This window comes from Hevea brasiliensis, chromosome 1, assembly GCF_030052815.1.
Source record: "Hevea brasiliensis isolate MT/VB/25A 57/8 chromosome 1, ASM3005281v1, whole genome shotgun sequence".
Classification (NCBI taxonomy): Eukaryota; Viridiplantae; Streptophyta; class Magnoliopsida; order Malpighiales; family Euphorbiaceae; genus Hevea; species Hevea brasiliensis.
In genome coordinates this window covers 121,890,595-121,906,485 of record NC_079493.1, presented here as the reverse complement: position 1 = coordinate 121,906,485, position 15,891 = coordinate 121,890,595, and the positions used below count along the sequence as shown (strand labels likewise).

The window sequence follows — 15,891 nt, the reverse complement described above, 5'->3', positions numbered from 1 at the left end:
ACTTTCGCTGAAATTCATCAATTTATTTCATGCATGTAGCTATAGTTACACTAGGCTTTACCAGCAAAAATTAAGCATGCATTATTTTTCAGTAACAATCAGTACGAGTAGAATCCGGGACTGTAATTGGGTTCAATGGCTGAAGCTGCGCTTCCTAGTTCCTTATTTTTACTCTCTGACTTCCTCCACTTAATTTTCCTCTGCCATTGATTAGCCAGAATCACACCTATAACAGTAAAGGTTATTCCCACTGTGCCACTGCAGAGTACAATTACCAACACAGACATAATCCATTCTGTGCCTTGACCATGCGGCATAATCACCCATGTTGCTGCTAGATAACTTGTTACCATAAACGACACTGCTACCCACATCACTCTGTCAGCCATCTTTAGCATTCTCATCAGTGGCTTTCTTCGAAGGGGAATGATCCTGACTAGTATAAAGACCACTGAAAGAGATGTGCACAATGCAATAGTGTTACTTATTTCAAAAACCTTGAAAGCTGTTGTTTTGGCTACCATTGATTTTCCTTTCAGAGGTCCATCCTGGTAGACACCACCTGGAGGACTTATCCCAGCTGAAAAACTTACTGTTGCAATCAAAACTGCAACTACTATAATGGTGTTCCTAGCATTTTGTAATGCCTCCACCTGCATCGTTTGCAGGTGAGAACTAGTCTTTCTATCTAATTTCTGTGGCGTTGGTTTTTGCACATTGTTAGATTTCCTCATCTTATTTCCTTGAGCAACACAAGGCAATTTAACATCTATGTGGTGTTTGTTGTTGTCATTTCCTTCTCCAGTTGGTGCAGAAGTGATGCCTGTTAACAGTTGATTGCTCCTTTTACCTCCGGCTTCAATTAACAAGGCTGTAAGAACTCTCTTTTTTCCATCGCTGTCCACTACCTGTTCAAGTATGTCCAGCGCTGTGAGTCCTGAGTAATTTGGAGCATTGAGCTCCAATATGTGTTCATTGATCAAGTATTCTGCAATCTGAAAATCACAACTACGTGTCAAAATTGAAGTCATGTTTAAAAAAGGAGTTTCATCAACAACAATATATAATGAAACAAAATGGGATAATTTTGTCTAAGAATAAGAACGAATAAGACCGGATACTTTGCTTTCGTTTGGATTGTCTATGAAATGAAGCGACCGCAATGTCTCAAAAATCACAATAATTGCATCCGCCAGGCTTAGCCTGATAAAAAAAGAACAACATTTGCGGGTATGTAGGGTATTGTAGGGTATAGCTGCTGATGTATTGTTAATGGGCTGTAACATGGATGTTGGGCTTAGCAGTGCTTTGTATTGTTCATTTTAGTTAGTGTGCTGTGCGCATGTATCAGAGAGACTATAAAAGCTTCTGTACAGAGAATTTTATGTTTTAGTGAAATGATAATTTCTCTTCCACTTTCCTAAATTGTTCAGGGTATGTATCATAGGGAGAGATTCTTACTTCGCAGCAGCCTGTAGAGACAGCAAGATGCAAAACTGTATTGCCGTGTTGGTCTGGCAAGCGGAGGTGGAAAGAGTTCTTGAAAATATTCTCCATGCTAATGAAAGCGCCGAAGTCGCCGGATTTAACAGCAAGGTGAAATACAGTCACCCTGTTTTGTGAATAAATTGAAAGATTCGGGCACTCTTGATATAAATTCAAGAATTATGGCAGCTTCACCATTCATCGCTGCCAAATGCAATGGCGCATATCCTTTATCATTAAGCAGCAAACAGCTTCTTGGTTCGTACTCTAAAATAATTCTTGTAATCTCCAAATTGCTGTTTTGACAAGCGCAGTGAAGAGGTAAACACCCATCTTTGTCGCGTTTCCATGCAAATTTTGGCCTCGCTTCCAGTATCTCCTTCACAATGCCTGCACAGTAAAAAAAAAAAAAAAGAAAATTCCTCGTCTTTTCATTGTGTCGATTAATTTAAGGTAGTAGTTTTAATTGGACATACTTACTTGTGTTTTTTCTTGATACTGATTCGTGCAAAGCATTTGACGGGAATCTAGCTTCTTCGATATCCATTAACCAGCTTTGATTGAGCATTAGCTTAACCACATCAAGATGCCCCCTGCTGCAAGCTATGGAAAATGCGCTCTCCTTCATAGAGTTAAGTACTGTGGCTACCTCTGGTTTGGTCTCCAACAGCAACATCACGATATCAGCATTTCCTCCGCGACAGGCTTCATGCAAAGGACTATCCCCCTGAGCGTTCTCAGCTGAAACCAAATCAGGGCACAGCTCTACAATTGCTCTGGCTACTTCTGCATGGCCTATTCTTGAAGCCCGGTGTAATACCGTGTTGGAGCAACTTGCGGATCGTTGTTGGAGCATCCCTTTGTCCTCTTTAACTAATGTTTCGAAGGCAACTTTATCGTTCTTCAGAATGGCATTTGAAAGCCTTGGGTCCATTTCCTTGAACTTCAGGACCACCTATTTCCCCTTCTCCTTTTCGTCCTTGGCTTAATTAAGACTAACCAAGTACAATGTTCAGCAATACCCTAAGAATTGGCAACAAAAACAAGAAGCTATTCTGGAAAAGAAAAAGTCCTTTTCTTTCTTTGCTTGTTGTCAGCTTGTATTTCATTATATATAGACTCCTTATAACTATTACCTTCTTGGAAGTTTCTTGGAAATCATCTTCCATGTACTTCCAACCACCTTCAAGGAAATTCACTGGTAAAAGTTACTTGAACTGGGAGACATTCGGTGAGAAGAAATAAAGTAGCTCGGCTCTGTGTTAGTCTAGATTGCTGTTAGCTTACTTAATTAGCTGCCGTTAGTTTGTGTTAAATTACTCAGTGATTTTGTAGGATTAAAAATTCTTGCATATAATACAGCAATCACTACTGATTTTTCATGATATATGAGTTACATACATCCATCATAATCAATTATTATCATGATGGCATAATCATCAATGTGGTGAGATTCACCAGCCATGGAGTCGTTGTTTTGTATATTCTAATGAAGCAATAATAAGGACAAAAAATAGAAAGAATAAAGATATGAAAGATACATAATGGCAATGAGTCATAAAAGTAAATGTGTACATTTACTTAATACAATCCTTGTCTTTGGGGAAAAAAAAAAATGTACATCCAATAAGACCTAGCGCGTCTTTCAAGGAAGACGTCATACCTCAACAGCTTTTGGAATTGCATCCACCTATGAAAGTTCTTCTCAAATGGGCCCAAGCACAGGGCCCCCATGTGAAGTTCTAATCAACGCCATTATTTAATTGACACATTTATTGCTGCAAATCTTGGAAAGAAGCACCAAGTGACGAAGAAGGTGACATGGAGGAAATTTCTTAGTAATGACTGTCTAGGGAAAAAGTGCATCGGCCAGTGCACTTCTAATTAATTACGTATTAAATGCCCCACTAATAGAGTTTATATCATTAATAATATTCCCCTTGTCCCATAAACATTATTTTTATATTACGAAAATGGTTATTGGTTCAAATTAATCCTCATTAAAAATACATCAGTTGGTTCTCATCAATATAATTTGGAGGCTATTGGTTAAATTTTTTCTTTTCAGTTAATTTTAATTATTTTTTATTTACCAATAAAAAATAATAATTTTATTTTTATTTCAAATAAATCTCTTTAATGAATTATTTTAAACATGAAAAAAATAATATTCTTATTATATTATATAAGTATATATTATATACAAGTATGACATATGACAGATTAATATTTTATTTTTTTAGTAAATATCAATAATTAGTCTTTAATTATATAAAAATATAAAAAATTATTTAATTTAAAATTTTAAAATTTTAAATATTTTTATTATGTTCTCCTATGTGAATGTATATTTTTTTTAATCAATAAAGTTATTATTATAATGCTTATTACATTCAATAACTCTGCTCTAATTAGGGGTGTGCAGTTTTTAGTTTAAATCGAAAAATCGAATCGAATCGATTAATTTGGTTCAATCGGTTTAGTTTTAAAATTTAATCGGTTCGGTTCGGTTTATAATTTTGATAATTTCAGATTAATTGGTTCAGTTCGGTTATTTTTATAAAAAAATCAAAAAAACCGAAATTATTAATATATATAGAAAATAAAAAAAAATCGAATCAAATTGAATCGAACCGAATTGAACCGAACCAAAATCAAAGAAAACCGAACCGAACCTTAAGATTTTTGAGTTTTGATTTCTAATTTTTTTTGTTTTTATGTTTTTATTATTTAGATTTAATGTTAAAAATATGAAATTTTATAAATTTCGGTTTGATCAGTTTAAAACCGAACCGAATCGATATTTATCGGTTCGATTCGGTTCGATTTTCTCTTATCAATCGGTTCGGTTCGGTTTTTAAAATTTTTTATTTTTCGATTTTTAATTTTATCGATTCGGAACCAAACCGACCGTTTGCACACCGCTAGCTCTAATGAAATTAAAATAATTTATATAAGTTGTGTGATTGTAACTTAATAAAACAAAAATGAAGACGTCAATCTATTGCCCAATGATTTTAATCAAGTACATTTACAATGAGTGCATAGTAATCCAAAAATTTGACAAAGTTAAGCTGTATAATTTTGAATCATTTTTTAAATCATGAACATGGGGCGTGGATGTAAAATTGCAAGCCCTGACCTCATGCTTTGATCATTGCAAACATATCTAAATACCTTTATTTTATAATTATATCTAAAATGTAAAATCTAAAGATAGATAAATAGATAATTTTAACTATTATATAATATGATAAGTAATATATAAATATTATAAATATGAATTTATAATAATTAATTAAAATCTTAATATGTGATTTCTCAATTAAATAAAAAATTATATGAATAAATCAAATTATAAAATGAAATTACTTATTATTTATGAAGAACATCGAGATTCATATCGTTATAAGAATTTAAATTATGATATTTAAATACATATTCAAATTTTAAATTAGTTATATTAAATTAGTTTTGGCTTATGTTTATACTTTTATTAATATTTTCAAATAAAAACTAATTAAAATAGTATTTATCATGCCCATACTGTTAAAATTAAAGCAAATATGATAACTTCAAATTAAGACTTGTATGGTATTAATGGTACTCTTACTACCAAAATTATGACATATATAATAAATTTTCAAATTAAGGTTTTAGTACTCATGATACTTGTACTATCATACTTATGACATATATGATAAACTTTTAAATTGGGCCTATCATAATTAGGGCATATAGGTTTCTGAATTAGGATATGGCTGGATCTATGATACTCATATTTCCTAAATCGTGAAATATATGTTAAACGTTCAATTAAGGACATGTATGATACTTAGGATACTCATTTTATCAGAATTAGAGCATATAAGCTAAATTTTTAAATTAGGCCATGAATAGTACTCGTGATACTAATATTATCAAAATTAGGGGATTATTAGGATTATAAACGAGTCAAAGTATACTTTAAAAATTTAAAAGTTTAAAGCATACTTATGATACTCATTCTATTAGAATTAGAGCATATAAGATAAATTTTTAAATTAGGCCATGAATAATACTCGTGATACTATTATTATAAAAATTACGGGATTATGAGGATTATAAATGAGTCAAAGCATACTTTAAAAATTTTAAAATTTAAAGCATACTTATGATACTCATTCTATTAGAGTTAGAGCATATAAGCTACAATTTTAAATTAGGTCATGAATAGTACTTGTGATTCTAATATTATCAAAATTAGGGGTTTATTAGGATTATTAACGAGTCAAAGCATATTTTGAGTCACCAGCATATTTTACGTTAATATCAATTATTTTTATATAAAATAAGAAATTTTCATTACCAATATACTCGTTGTTTTTATATAAAAAACAATTTAGAAATATATTATTGAATATCATAATATTAAAATAAAATTATAATAAGATACTATATATTAAAATAAATATGCATTATTATTATTATAAAATTAATTTTTTATACATTTTCCTATAATGTAATAAGTTATTTTAATATTATGATCAACTCAATTAATGTAACTAAATAAAAAACAATATACAAGAACAATTTATGAAAACGCTGAACTAAAATTATAATCAGGTATTATACATTAAAGTAACAACTATAAATTATATATTACTAATTTTACAAGAACAATAATATTTACTTGATAATAATTTTTATATATTATGTTAAAATATTTTTCATAAAAATAAACAAGCATTATGAGTGTATATAATAAAAACATATTTATCATAAAAAGTATTGATAAAATTTTAGAGGCAAAGATAGTTAATTGAACTTTTATTTTTTCACACACATATATATTAAGACCTTCTATCATAATAATTAACTAATTTAATATCACAAAAGTTTTATTTTAATTATGTTATAAGATAAAAATACAAAAATATAAAATGCAAGTATATGAGAAAAACAATAGTAACTTAGACTGTTAGGTTCCATATGTATTTTTGCTAATTTCATTTTAGTAAAATAAAAGATTTTAAAATTTAAAATGAATGTGAAGCTTTTTTTAATGATAAGAATATACAAAATAGTAATTTGTATTGAAATTTGTATTTTGTATTGAAACTTATGGTGCTTTTAAAGCTAATATAAATACATGAGATAGAATTTTAATATTAAATTTAAATTGTGAACATTAAATTCATCAATTTATCTCATGTAAGTAAGCTATAGTTACACCAGGTCTTACCAGCAAAAGCATGCCTGATTTTTCAGTAACAATCAGTACGAGTAGAATCCGGATCTGTAATTGGGTTCAATGGCTGAAGTTACGCTTCCTAGTTCCTTATTTATACTCTCTGACTTCCTCCACTTATTTTTCCTCTGCCATTGATTAGCCAGAATCGCACCTATAACAATAAAGGTTATTCCAACGGTGCCACCACTGAGGGCAAGTATCAACATAGACATAATCCATTCTGTGCCTTGACTATGCGGCATAATCACCCATGTTGCTGCTAGATAACTTGTTACCATAAATGATACTGCTACCCACATCACTCTATCAGCCATCTTCAGCATTCTCATCAGTGGCTTTCTTCGAAAGGGAATGATCCTGACCAGTATAAAGACCACTGAAAGAGATGTGCACAATGCAATAGTGTTACTTATTTCAAAAACCTTGAAAGCTGTTGTTTTGGCTACCATTGATTTCCCTTTCAAAGGTCCATCCTGGTAGACGCCACCTGGAGGACTTATTCCAGCAGATAAACTTACTGTTGCAATCAAAACTGCTACTACTATAATGGTGTTCCTTGCATTTTGTAGCGCCTCAACCTGCATCGTTTGCAGGTGAGAACTAGTCTCTCTATCTAATTTTTGTAGCGATGGTATTTGCAGAGTGTTAGATTTCCTCATCTTATTTCCTTGAGCAACACATGGCAATTTAACATCTATGTGGTGTTTGGTGTTGTCATTTCCTTCTCCAATTGGTGCAGAAGAGATACCTGTTAACAGTTGATTGCTCCTTTTACCTCCGGCTTCAATTAACAAGGCTGTAAGAACTCTTTTTTTTCCATCACTGTCCGCTCCCTGTTCAAGCAAGTCCAGTGCTGTGAGTCCTGAGTAATTTGGGGCATTGAGCTCCAATATGTGTTCGTTGATCAAGTATTCTGCAATCTGAAAATCACAAGTACGTGTTAAAAAATTCCTAAACTCATGTTAAAAACAGAGGGGTTTCATCAACAACAATATATAATGAAATAAAATGGGATAATTTTGTCTACGAAATAAGACGGGATACGCCTCAAAAATCACGAGAATTTCATCCACCAGGCTTAACCTGATAAAAAAAGAAAAACACTTGCTGGTATGTATTATAGGGAGAGATTCTTACGTCGTAGCAGCCTGTAGAGACAGCAAGATGCAAAACTGTATTGCCGTGTTGGTCTGGCAAGCGGAGGTGGAAAGAGTTCTTGAAAATATTCTCCATGCTAACGAAAGCGCCGAAGTCGCCGGATTTGACAGCAAGGTGAAATACAGAGTCACCCTGTTTTGTAAATAAATTGAAAGATTTGGGAACTCTTGATATAAATTCAAGAATTATGGCAGCTTCACCATTCATCGCTGCCAAATGCAATGGCGCATATCCTTTATCATTAAGCAGCAAACAGCTTCTTGGTTCGTACTCTAAAATAATTCTTGTAATCTCCAAATTGCTGTTTTGACAAGCGCAGTGTAGAGGTAAACACCCATCCTTGTCGCGTTTCCATGCAAATTTTGGCCTCGCTTCCAATATCTCCTTCACAATGCCTGCACAGTAAAAAAAAAATTATCCTCGTCTTTTCATTGTGTCGATTAATTGAAGGTAGTAGTTTTAATTGGACATAATTGTGTTTTTTCTTGATACTGATTCGTGCAAAGCATTTGAAGGGAATCTATCTTCTTCGATATCCATTAACCAGCTTTGATTGAGCATTAGCTTAACTACATCAAGATGCCCCCTGCTACAAGCTATGGAAAATGCGCTCTCCTTCATAGAGTTAAGTCCTGTGACTACCTCTGGTTTGGTCTCCAACAGCAACATCACGATATCGGCATTTCCTCCGCGACAAGCTTCATGCAAAGGAGTATCCCCCAGGGCATTCTCAGCTGAAACCAAATCAGGGCACAGCTCTACAATTGCTCTGGCTACTTTTGCGTGGCCTATTCTTGAAGCCCGGTGTAATACCGTGTTGGAGCAACTTGCGGATCGTTGTTGGAGCATCCCTTTGTCCTCTTTAACTAATGTTTCGAAGGCAACTTTATCGTTCTTCAGAATGGCATTTGAAAGCCTTGGGTCCATTTCCTTGAGCTTCAGGACTACCTATTCCCCCTTCGCCTTTTCGTCCTTGGCTTAATTAAGAGTAACCAATGTTCAGCAACACCCTTCGGAATTGGCAACGAAAAAAACAAGCTATTCTTGAAAAAAACGTCCCCTTTTTTTCTTTGCTTGCCTCAGCTTGTATTCCATTATATATAGGATATTATCACCTTCTTGGAAGTTTAATTGGTACTTCCAACCACCTTCAAGGAAATTCACTGGTAAAAGTTACTTGAAGTGGGAGACATACGGTGAAGAGAATAAAGTAGCCCAGCTGCACAGGTCGGCTGTGTTAGTTTAGGTTGCTGTTACCTTAGTTAACTGCTGTTAGTTTGTGCTAGAATTGAGAATTACTCAAATACTTTAACATAATTGCTGTATTTTTCATTTATTTTTGCTGCCATGTGAATGAAATTAGTTATTTAGGTAACGGCTAGTTAGTTAATTAGTTGGACGCGTGTAGTACTCTCAATTTGTTGTTACTCTATATAATCTATATTCAATTGTATGTTGCAACTAGTGCTTGATCAACGACAGATTCAGTTTTCTTCATCTTGTTCTTAGTTTAGTAACCATGGATCCTCTTTTAAAAGGGGCAAATCTGAATTGTTTTCACTTAAAATCTAATGAAGCAATAATAAGGAAAAAAAAAAGAAGAAAGAATATAAATATAAAAGATATATAATGGGCAATGACTCCTAAAAGTAAATGTGAACATCAAATTACTTAACGATATTATATAGCTCAGTTGTCAATTGAACACTGAAATCCAAATTGATTTCACTTTAGTAAATTAAGTGTCCATTATATTGAGGATGCCTTCGAGTTTTTGTAAGCCCTTTTGGTCATTCCATCTTTTCGAGGGCTTTTGCGTCTTTGAGCTTGAGATTTTTTTTTTCCCCTCGCGTGTTTCCTCTTGCTTTGCTTTTGCTCGATTGCTTAGTGTCTGTGCTTTCATTTGCCTTTCCTTCTTTGCCCTTCCAGGAATGCTGCTGTTTGTCTTATACGTTGTGGCATTATTATTTTTAGACCCTAGTAGTACAGGAAACAAAGACAAAAAAAAAAGGAAAGAGAAGGTAAAAAGTTTTTCTTAAAATCTGTATAGGTACGCACCATTTATTTAGTGCGATCATCTATCTGGATTGATGATACCATGTTCAGTGTGCCAAATGCTTGTGTGTGTGAGAAAGTGAGAGGAAGGCAAAGAACCAAACCTGATAGTCTCCTCTGGAGACTGCATCTGCAAGATGCAATATTGTGTTAGTGTGTTACCATCTTGGTCTTGCTGGTGGAGAAGGTGAGAGGAATCAGTAACCTGTGCTGAACTTTGATCACATTATATCTGTGGAATCTTACAAGACGAAAGACTCTTTCTACATCTTTTGTGAGACATTTTAGCAAATTGAGAGAAGTAGAAACGAATACTTCAAGTATTGCTACATAACCATTAATCGCTGCCAGGTGCAGTAGTGCATATTCATGGCTATTGCATTGCATAGCCAGGCCTGGATGTGATCTCAATAGCAGTTTCATTATCTCAAGCTGTCCTTTCGGTAGAAGCACAGTGCAATGGAGAAAATCCGTTCTTGTTTTTTTTGGAGCGAAATTAGGCGTCACTCCTAATATATCTTTTACAATATTTACACAATTATATTAGACACACAGATTTTTAATATTGAACTTAGGAAATTGTGAAATGAAAATTATTTTGACTTAAAAAGAAATAGTCAACAGAAATTTGCACGCTACATTGTTCTGTATTAGAGAAAAGTTGCCCATTAGAAATTAAGGAGCATCTTCTTTTGATAAGAAAATTGAGGAGCATCTAAAATAAGCTTTTATTTTTCTTAACCGAAAAACAATGTTCATTGTATAGCAATAATAAGGACCATGAAGGTTGATTTTCCTTTTCATAGGCCCATCATGGTACACACCAGCAGGACTTAACCCTAGTAAGGACCATGAAAAGAGAAATGAACTGTGCCTTTTATTTGACTTTTTTTTTCCTCTCATAATATTGAAAACAATTAGAATGAGTGATATCCTAGATCATAATTTGTCTTTATGTCTGAATTTTTAATTTGACTTGATATTAATCTCCTTGTCTTCCGCTGTGTGTCTATATTTCGACGTATGCTTAACTCTGTTTCCCTTTCCTTCCACTCCTTGTTGCGTCGCCTTTGATCAGCAGTGATCACACCTACACAAATAAAAGCCATTCCAAGTATGCCTCCTCCCACCGCGATTACCAACACAGACATCCATTCTGTCCCTCGACTATGCGGCGCGATCACCCATGCAGCTGCAAGATAACTTGATGCCATAAATGACACTGCTACCCACATTACCCTGTCAGCGATCTTGAGCATTCTTATCAATGTTTCTCTTCGAAAGGGGATGATCCTCACCAGAATCATGACCAATGAAAGAGAAATGAACAATGCAATTGTATTACTTATTGTAAAAACCTTGAAAGCTGTCATTTTGTCGACTGTCGACTTCCCTTTCATTGGTCCATCCGTGAAGACACCACCAGGAGGACTTATCCCTGCCGAAAAAGTCACTGTTGCAATCAAAGTAGCAACTAAAATAATTGTGTTTCTTGAATTTTGTAGTGACTCTTCTTCCATCTTTTGCATGCGATCGATGTTTTCAGTGATTTCCATTTGTTCTGGGTTGCGACGCGTCTTTTCTTTTTGCATATTTGTTGAAGTAACAGGTTTTGCTTTAGGTCTTCTTCTTTTTCTTTCACCAACTTTATCTTGCAGTGAGCTTACAGGAAGATTATGGAGCGATGGTAAGACTGAGATTATACGCTCTGGATTAGAGTCGTCGTCACTGTCTCCAGCTGTTCCGTTTAACATTTCTGCCTTTCTTTTACCACCTGCTACGATTAGTAAAGTTTCAAGAGCTTCTTTTTCTCCACCATAGCTCCCAGCCTGGTCGAGTACGTCCAGCGGTGTGAGTTCTTTGTTGTTCAAGGCATTGACGTTTGTTATCTTTTCCTTGATCAAGTACTCGGCAATCTGAACCAAATTCCACAAGCCTCCAGTTAAAAATAAGCGTTCACACTGAAAAATTCGTTATTCTCCTTTAAATTCGTTATTCTCCTTTAAACAGAAAATTAATTAATCTGCTCAATATTTTAGCATTAAATTAAATACACAGAAACATAATTAACATCAAATACGCACAATGATCAGTGGCAGATTTAGAAAAAAAAAATTCTAGGATCTATATAGGTAAATTATATAATATATTCTTAAATAAAAGCAGTAAACTTTTAAATTTAAGAAGTTGAGATCCACAACTTTATGAATAAAAATACACATGCACCAAGAGTATACATAATTGATTTCCTATAAAATATATTCTTCATTAATAAAGAAGATTTAATACTTAAATTTTTTAGTATTAATTTAAATAAATGTATAAATATACAATATTAATTTTAAAAAAGAGAGGCGATTTGACCCTTTTTTTTGAGACCACCCCCAAAGTGATTTCAATTTAGTTCAGATTTGTAAATCATTGATCAATTAATTTGATTTGTAATTTGACCATATCAATTTCAGTCAAATTTCAAACTCAGTGGCAATGCATAGATTAATACACATATGATATGTATATATTATAATATAAAGAATAAAAAGAATATTATTTGAATCTGATTTATTATGCATTTAAAATATAAATATGTGAATTTCACCTCACTTTAATTATGTGAGGATTTCATTGTATATATTATGTTTTAGTTTCATATATATAATTGGCTGAATATAAATTTCCCAAAGGAAAGAGGTTGTAATTTCACACCTTGTGGGCACTTTTGCTTTCACATGCGAGATGCAATACGGTGTTGCCCCATCCATCTTGACGACGTAAGAAGTGTGAATGAGAAAAACTTAATTTCTCTACTAAGAAAAAGAAAGCATCGACTTTGCTGTGTCTCGTGGCCAAGTGAAAAACTGATTCCTTGTTATCTGTGAGCCTTCTATAAGTGGATGGATAGTTGCTCAAAAATTTTTTAAGAATTGAAATACTCCCATTCATCGCTGCCAAGTGCAGTGCTACATAGCCATCTTTATTATAGTCGAAATGTCTTCTAGACTTACTATCAAGCAGTCGACCCACCACATATGATTCCCCTTGCATACAAGCAGAATGCACTGTTGAATTTCCATCTTCGTCAAGCTTTTCGACTAAGTTTGGCATCTTATCAACAAGTGCTTCAAAAATTTCTGCATTATCAATTCTAATTTTTCATTTCTCCGCAAGAAATGCCACATTATTAGCTAATTAAATGATAAAAAATATTCTAAAAAATATAATAAAATATTAAAGATTAAAGATCAATTTTTTTTAATTTTTTGATATTTACATATTTTAATGAAAGAAAAATGAGTATTTAATATACACAAAAACAAACTATACTTATAATAATATGTGATTTCAAAAAATAAATCTAATTAATGCCAAATAAAGATTACATGTAAAATACTAAGACAAAAAATAAATAAAATATTCTAAGCAGGATAAAAAAATATGACCAAACGAACATATATATAAAAAAGAGTTAGATAAAAATAAAGCCAAAAAAATTTGTTCCAATGACCAAACCTCCAAATTTTAAAGAAATAAACAATATCCATTATTCTATAATGAAGAATTATGCAATATGATTTGTAAAGGGTGGAGGGGGAGGAGGAGGAATTGGGTGGAGCCTTAGAAATTTAAACAAAAATAGTGAGTAGGGGACGGATTATGCAGCACATAGCTTATTATTCAGTGGCCTACTAATTAATGACAAAAAAAATTCAAATAAAAAATAAACCAAGAATATCATATATATATATATATATATACACCTGTATTTCCTTGAAGTATAGCAGCATGAAGACAAGTTTGATCATAACCATCTATTTGCACTAACTCAGGCCGCTCCAAAAGGAGCTTCACCAACTCAAGGTGCCCATTCCTGCAAGCCAGGAAAAGGGGGGACTGGTTCTTTGCGTTGGCCTTATAACCGGCCTCTGTTTTGACCCCAAGTAGCAGCGTTAGCATCTTAAGATCCCCACGACGACAAGCTTCATGAAATGGAGTCTCCCCTTGCTTGTTCTCCGCAGCCACCAAGTCAGAACGCCACTCGGTGATTTTCTTGGCCATTTCGAGGTGTCCATGGATTGAAGCAAGATGTAACACTGTATCTAAGGAATCAGTCGTTCTTTGCTCAAGGATTGCTTTATCCGCTTTAACTAGCTCCTCAAATGTTTCCATTTCATCTTGAGCAATTGCTTCGATAACTGTTAAATCCATTTTCTTACAACTTTTTCGAATCAATTTCTTCCTAGTTATTAGACCTGAGCTTCCAGATTCAAGGCGTTTATAAATCTTGCAAACTGATCTTTTCTTATAGATGCTCGAATGCTCCAGTTACAACTTAATTTTATTCTTTTTTAATTGTAACCATAATTTTTATTTTTAAAGTTGCCTATAAGGCTCTCTTTCAATTATATAATTTTTTTTTTTGTAATTTCATATATGGAAATTTTAAAATAAACTGATGGTAGTATATTATATTCTAAGATTAGGGAAAAAAAAATATGTGCTTGGAAAATAAAAATGTTTTAAAAAATTCGTTTTCTAAATTTAAGAAAAATAATAAATATAAAAATAAAAAATTATTGATTGTAAAAAATGTCAAAATAATTTATAAAATAAGTAACTAAAAATAATTGTGAAGCGTTCCAAAATTTTTAAATAAAAAAAGATGTTTTCATTAAATATTCAACTTTTTGAAAGTGCCAATTTTTAATTTCATTTTAAAAAATTAAATAAAATAAAATAAAATATCAATTTTATTGGCTTAAAGTCCCCTCTATTTATTGGTATCTTGCCACCAAATTATAAATAAAAAAGCCGACAGGGCTAACCACTAATCATTTAGGCCTGTATTAATATAACCTTTTGTATTTGTTTTGCACAAGACATGCTAATTAAAAAACAAGTTCCTTGTTCCTTGGAGTTAGGGTTTCGCCAGCTGACATTTTTATTTTTTCCATTTGGGTGCTCAAAAACTCGATTAGGTGAATGCCTGCATGGAATGTCAATTTGGTGGCAACTTCATTTATAATTAGATTTTAAATAATTATTTATATTTTATATGTTCAAATTACACCTAATTAACATTTCATTCACCTAATCCAGTTTTTAATTTATACACAAATGGAACAAATAAAAATATAAAATTGGGTTAGTCTTACATTTTTAAAATAAAATAATTTTAGCTTCTATGATTTGGCAAACATATAATTTTGTAGAATTTTATTAAATTATTGTTAATTTTAGTAAAAATATCAAAATAACTTTATCTTTATTTTTTATTTAAAAATAATTTATTCCATAAAATTTTATTTTTTAAATAATTGTCTTTGAAATTTTCTTTTATTAGTAATTTACTTTCTGTATTTTTAAATTATGAGTTTCATTAAATTAAAAAATTTTAAATTTAAATTATTAAAAAATAAATTAATTACTTTAAGGATCTTAAAATTTTTAAATAATTACAAAATTATCTATATATTTTATAAATTGATTTTTAAATATTATAACTACTTATAAATAAGTTTGTAAAATTTTATCTATATCATTATTATTTTAATAATATATAAATAATTATATATATATATTTTATAATATTTTTATATATTATATTATATTGTTGTTTATATATAAAAAAAATATGAATATAGAAGCAAATTGTTATTGAGATAAAATTTTAAGAATTAAATTATTTTCATATTAAAAAATAAAATTAAAAATATTTTAATATTTTTACTAAATTTAATGGGTAATTTTATCATAAAAATTTTTGTAATAAATTTAGTGAAATTTATTTGAAAATTTCACATATTTTAATAAAATTTATAATGGTATATTCAATTCTGTAAAATTCAAATGATAGAATTAAAATTTATTTTTTTTAAACACAAAATTTCAAATTTGAAAATAAATGTTATAAAATTTTGTGGAATTCTTTCATTCCAAACAGTTTCAAACAATCTTAAACT

At 31.7% G+C, this 15,891-nt stretch overlaps 2 protein-coding genes and 1 pseudogene across 2 annotated transcripts; all 3 read right to left on the bottom strand.

Moving 5' to 3' along the window:
* Positions 1–2: 2 nt before the first annotated feature.
* LOC110637446 (ankyrin repeat-containing protein NPR4-like) lies at positions 3–2,633 on the bottom strand (annotated as a pseudogene).
* A 3,976-nt stretch (positions 2,634–6,609) lies between these two features.
* Positions 6,610–8,952, bottom strand: LOC110640418 (ankyrin repeat-containing protein At5g02620). Its single transcript, XM_021791723.2, has 3 exons — positions 8,350–8,952; positions 7,856–8,271; positions 6,610–7,638 (listed from the first exon to the last, which is right to left on the bottom strand). The coding sequence occupies exons 1-3, from the start codon at positions 8,801–8,803 to the stop codon at positions 6,742–6,744; spliced, it is 1,767 nt and encodes a 588-aa protein (XP_021647415.2). The 5' UTR covers positions 8,804–8,952; the 3' UTR covers positions 6,610–6,741.
* A 1,896-nt stretch (positions 8,953–10,848) lies between these two features.
* On the bottom strand, positions 10,849–14,137 carry LOC110640444 (ankyrin repeat-containing protein ITN1-like). Its single transcript, XM_058128327.1, has 4 exons — positions 13,690–14,137; positions 12,638–13,062; positions 10,964–11,847; positions 10,849–10,906 (listed from the first exon to the last, which is right to left on the bottom strand). Exons 1-4 carry the CDS (start codon positions 14,135–14,137, stop codon positions 10,849–10,851), a joined length of 1,815 nt encoding a protein of 604 aa, XP_057984310.1.
* Positions 14,138–15,891: the final 1,754 nt, after the last annotated feature.

Excerpts from the sequence above, each read along its gene's own strand:
- LOC110640418 (XM_021791723.2), bottom strand. The coding sequence starts at position 8,803 with ATGGACCCAAGGCTTTCAAATGCCATTCTGAAGAACGATAAAGTTGCC. Across the intron at positions 8,272-8,349 it reads AGTATCAAGAAAAAACACAA|GCATTGTGAAGGAGATATTG; the intron begins TTATGTCCAATT and ends TTTACTGTGCAG. Across the intron at positions 7,639-7,855 it reads TCTCTACAGGCTGCTACGAC|ATTGCAGAATACTTGATCAA; the intron begins GTAAGAATCTCT and ends TGTGATTTTCAG.
- LOC110640444 (XM_058128327.1), bottom strand. The coding sequence starts at position 14,137 with ATGGATTTAACAGTTATCGAAGCAATTGCTCAAGATGAAATGGAAACA. Across the intron at positions 13,063-13,689 it reads TATACTTCAAGGAAATACAG|AAATTTTTGAAGCACTTGTT; the intron begins GTGTATATATAT and ends TTGATAATGCAG. Across the intron at positions 11,848-12,637 it reads AAAGCAAAAGTGCCCACAAG|ATTGCCGAGTACTTGATCAA; the intron begins GTGTGAAATTAC and ends AATTTGGTTCAG.